The 5,545-nt window shown below is 39.3% G+C and overlaps 1 protein-coding gene across 1 annotated transcript in view; it reads left to right on the forward strand.

Annotated features, from left to right (window-relative positions):
* Positions 1-251, forward strand: part of LOC109973978 (uncharacterized) — a 4,369-nt gene extending 4,118 nt beyond the window's left edge. Inside the window, 1 exon segment of the mRNA XM_020623907.1 lies at positions 91-251. Coding sequence (XP_020479563.1) covers positions 91-251 — 161 coding nt within the window.
* The last annotated feature ends 5,294 nt before the right edge of the window (positions 252-5,545 follow it).

Consider the following 5,545-nt stretch of genomic DNA (forward strand, 5'->3'; position numbering starts at 1 on the left):
TGGGGGGGCACTGGACGACTGCAGGGACCATGTCTTACAGCTGCATTGATTAACGTTTGTGAGTGACTAACAAGTCCTCTTGTGTTGCAGGGGCTCCCCTGGAGCCTGTCCCGGCTCAGTTCCAGGTGAAGCAGCTCTGTCTGCTGTACACGGTGCTGACAGTGAAGAGTCTGGTGTATTGCTGTGGACTGGTTCTGCTGATGAGCTTCAGAAACAAGGGACCGACCAGCAGCTGTGCACATGCTGACTGACTGGCTTCTCTCACCACCACATCTCAGCACTTTGTCTCATTACCTCCGCTCTGTGATTTTAATCCTCTGTGTGTGTTTTATTGGTTAGTAGGATTATGGACAAACGACTGGATGCATCATCATCAGCGTACCTGGTACAGACATTGGTGGGGACTGACCCTAGAAGTGATTAGAGTTTTAGCTAAAAAGGTCAAAGGTCAAGGTTACAAACAATAACAAAAAAAAATCACATAAAAAATTCCCATCTTTAAGATGAGGTAAATTTTTAAAAGATCTCTGTCAGAAGTTATCGAAATTATTATTTTTTTTAAATTTGACACACATAATGTCTGTCACCAGACCAGATTTCATCCAGATCTGATGCACAGTATAACTACCTGTCAGACCCTAGGAGATGATCCAGGGTGATCTGATTTTGTGACACATTTTGTATTGTTCTGGATCTCATTTTTTCACCAGGGACCCATTTGCATGAGCGACCGCTGTGCCTTGGTGGAGGTACATGCACTCTGACTTCTCTTATCACTGCCATCAGCAGTCAGAAGTACACATGTAGGGGTAAATATACACATATTTGCAGTTACAAAATGTAAATTCTGTTTTTGAGGGTTATTTTAACAGACTCGTTTAGAGTGCATAAACTTTTTATTTTGACTTGTGTAATCTTATAAAATTAAGATGAATTACTGGGAGATTTGTTCTTTTAGACTTTTTCTTTTACTTGTTTCTTTTTAATACAGTTCATGTTCATTTAGTGTAACATTATCAATAAACTAAAGAATGATAGTGTGTCTTATAAACATTAGTATTATGACTTCAAAACAAAGAAATCAGAAACAGAATTGACTTCACTGGAAAGTGTGCTGACAGCTACAAGTTTTCAGATTGTGGTTGTGTTTTAGCTTCTCATATACTTTACACAGTGTCCAGGAGAAACATGCATAGACATGCAGTAAGCATATAGCTGAACAAGGAGAACAATCCTGATAAACAAACATTTAGCTAATATACCCAAACCTGTAGGTATGGGTGTGCCACCAGGTTCAGTGCTGGGTCTCCTCATTGTTTAGGTAACATTTAAACCATCTTTGATAGTTGTACCAGTATAGATATTGTAGATCATTATGATAAATGATCTGTTCATAAATACACTGTGGTTTGCATATTCTAACGGTTGTACTTTAAATGTGTTGGGCTCTTTAAGAGCAGACCCTTCCTCTTGGGATCCACCTACCAGGAACTGAGCAGTAATAGGTCTGGAGGCATGTAACGTGTCGTACTATATAGAACACCAACAGTGTTAATAAAATGTTATGTTCACTTGTATAAGTCATAAAGCAATTCCTGAGACATACAACAGATATAAAATGCTACACTGATAATGCATTTGTTTACAGACATGAACAGAACAAAAGGCTGCTTAGAGTTTACAGCACATAAAGTTAGACAAATGAAATCACCGACTCTCAGATCTTGATTCAAGTATTATGATGAGTGTGTGGTGTGGACCCCAGATGCAGACTCAAACTAAAGGAATAGGGACTATAGAAGGCAGTTAATTAAATAAGTAATAAGTATGCTGAGTGGCAGGAAGTCATGCAGGCTCAGGGCTTGCCGCAGGCAACAGGTAAGGCGAGGAACCAGGAGGATGGGGAAGTGAGTGGGGCGAAGATCAGGGTGTGCATTTCAGGACCTGTAATAATCAATGAAACAGCAGCGAATGAGTGAAAACAGGGTGTATATGTATAAAGCAGGACCGGGAGATGATGAGCGGCAGATGAATGGCATGATAGCTGATTATGGTGGCAGAACAGTGGGGAGAGACGGAGTAAATGCAAACACAAATACAGGAAGTGAAGCTAAATCGTAACATTAAGAACAATTAAAATGATTAGATGAAAATACTCCCAACTAAAAATTTGGACAAATTAAAATTGTCTTGAATGGATGGTTTAATCTACATTAATTTACCCCCCCCTTTCCTCTCATTTGTTGTCAACACTGGGTGGAGGGGTGATGAGTGTGTGTAGCTGCAGATCTGAATCTGTTCTCAGTGGTTATCAGGACTCATTTAACCTGTTGACAGCCAGCCCAGACTTCATTTCCTGCAGCAGCCAGGCTGTGTGGGTTCATGCTCTGCAGCCTCAGCTGTGGTTCGTCTCTTTAATGACACATTGACAGTTACAACCAGAGAATAGTTCCATGAAGGATCAGTGTTAATAATCTATGAGAGAAGCAGCTCACACATTGAAGTCACATTGGAGAAATGAACTGTGGGGAAATAAAGAAGAGACGTTAGAGCTCCTGCAGTCTGCTCACAGCCCGTTTCATTACCTGACACAGTCTCAGTGTTTAACGCCTCAGGAGCTTTGACACCAGACAAAACTGCATCATAGTGTCTGAACATAGCAGCATGGAGAATAAAGCAGTGTGTTTGAGTGAGCTGTTGATGGACATCGGGATTATAATAAATAATGGATGAATGTCCATCTTGTCATGAACATTTCAGAGTTTTCACCATGACTGCAAATGAAAATAGTGCATCAGTTCTCATTAATCTGAGCAACAGGACACAAACCACAGAGACAAACAGGTCATATTGTTGTTCTCGTCAGGAAACAAAACTAAGGCGTCCGTGTTGGTTCACCTCAGCTGTCATTGTTTCACTAGTTTACATTTGAAATCAACATCCTGCCAGAGGAGGCTGTGCATGTCAGCGAGGACTAAACATTATTTCATTTTTTCCTTATTATTATGTTCACTGTGGTTCTTGTTCATGTTTGAGTCATTTTCTTTGTCATTGAATCTTGTTCTTTTTATTTATTCAGTGTTGCAGAAACCACTTTCGCAAACTATCAATTACTTCACACTGAAACAAGTTAAACTACAGTAAAGCTATTCCATGTAGTTTGGTAAACTAAAGGTAATTTTAAATAGTAGTTCAAACTACTTTGTAATAAATTATCAACCTGACACATGTGATACAAAACTAAAATCTCACCTGGAGCAAAAAAATGCCACTCAGTTTATTTACATGAGACAAAAAACTGTTCTAAAGGAAATAGTCCCATGTGGACATTTAACAGTGATATTATATATTTCTTGTAAACAAATTTGGATTTTGTATTATGTAAAACTATAAAATATTAAAATACGAGCCTGATGTGTTACTCATCAGTTTTGCGACATCTGACCTGAACGAACTAAAAGTCTAAACCTACAGCTTTTCGACCACAGCTGGAACACTGGTCTAACTGGGCCCGTCTTTTACTTCTTGAAGCAGAATCTCTGGTTTATATGACACATGAGGAGTTTCTCAAAGTTCCAAGTGCCCAAAAGGTGGTTGTGGTTCGAGAAGCAATGGCAAAATAAAATTTAAAACTATCATTCCTTTCCTTTTATGGCCCAAAATTATTTGCTGCAGTAGGTACCTAAATAGCAAAAAAGTAATCTAACTACTTCACTCACTACACAACTATGAATGTAGCTGAACTACCAGCAAGCTACTGCAAAATGTAGTTAAACTACTGGTTTAATTACATGTAGTTCACTACTCCCCAACACTGGGTATATTTTACAGAGATTAAGCAAAGATGCTTTGGAATATCTCAGTCAGGTTTTTCTTCATATTCTTAGATGACAGTTAAATCTTTAGTCTCACCCACCTTGTAACATATTACAGTGTAAAAAAAAAACAAGGCAGATGGTCTTAATATACATGAAGATTTTAGAACAAACACACAAGGAAAATTTCAGTTGACCATTTTATTTAGAAAATGTCTGAAATTAGATTTTGACTGTTCCTGATGTATGTGATTTTTAAAATTCTATTTAACAGATAATGTGTCTACAAAGTAAAACTGCTGTTTCAGAAGTTTTATGATTTTTCTCTTTAAATAAATACATAAATACATGTGAATAAAAATTAAAAGACAAAAATAAACTCACCTACCATTTTTCTAATATTCAGACTTCACCCCTCTCTTGCTTTTTCATATGTGTAAACAACAGTGTCATCAGCATATTGGTTATAAAAGATGATTCAGATTAAAGATAAAAGATGAGGAAGCACTGAACCTGGCAGGACAACTACTGCTGTTTGTTTGTAGATATTATGTATGTTAATGTTTAGCTTTGTTATGTTGTGTGGCTGTGCGCTTATATTATGTGGAAGCATATTAAGTCAACATACCAACAAACTGTAGCTCATTCTGTTTCAAATTATTTGCCTTGAAGCTTCGAAGCAACTGAAATTCATCCACAATGTGCAGAGAATGTATATAGATAAAACACAGACACTGGTTTTTCACTTTATTGAGAATGGTCAAATGATGTAATGTATTACAAACAAAACAAAATAGAAAATTACTATAAAATAAAATATCTACCACAAATGATTCAGCCCAATTTTCTACTACGATAAAGTCATTATTAAGTCTATAAATACGCTACATCATCCAAATATCACTATCCTAAAGAAATAACTGCAAATGTGTGTATTATATATTTTTAATGTGACTGTAGCTAACCTGTGCATGTACATGTTCCAACCAAGCCGAACATGTTATTATTGACCTTTTTGAAAGTGATAAATGAGACAAAGTACTGAGATGTGGTGGTGAGAGAAGCCACTCAGTCAGCATGTGCACAGCTGCTGGTCAGTCCCTTGTTTCTGAGGCTCATCAGCAAAGCCAGTCCACAGCAGTACACCAGACTCTTCACTGTCAGCACCGTGTACAGCAGACAGAGCTGCTTCACCTGGAACTGAGCCGGGACAGGCTCCAGGGGAGCCCCTGCAACACAAGAGGACTTGTTAGTCACTCACAAACGTTAATCAATGCAGGGGCATGAACTATCTGATCTTACATTCCACTGGCTGCAGAGCTGGATGGTCTGTTGGCTCTATCTCTGGAGGACAAGTGGCTACTGGAGCTGGAGCCTCTGGAACAGAAAAGGAATCAGATGTTTGGAGCTGCAGTGAGAAACATCAGTCCTCTGCTGCTCTGCTCTCTCTGGCAGTGGAGACACATGGAGCTGATTCACTGCTGAACACAGTCGCCTTCATTACCTGCTTGTGTCTGGGCCTTCACTGTGCCCCCCTTGTGCCTGACGTGGCAGTGGTATTTATATGTGTGGAGAGCGTCCTGATCAACCAGCAAGATGGCAGCGGCGCGTCTTGACTCTCTGAACTCCAGCTGCTCTCCCTCAGCAGGGGGCAGCTCCTGCAGAGCACCATTCTCCAGAGGAGGAAACATGGCTGAGGCCACAAACAGCAGGGAGCTATTCTCCTCCAG

Source organism: Monopterus albus, unplaced genomic scaffold (assembly GCF_001952655.1).
Source record: "Monopterus albus unplaced genomic scaffold, M_albus_1.0 scaffold316.1, whole genome shotgun sequence".
NCBI lineage: Eukaryota > Metazoa > Chordata > Actinopteri > Synbranchiformes > Synbranchidae > Monopterus > Monopterus albus.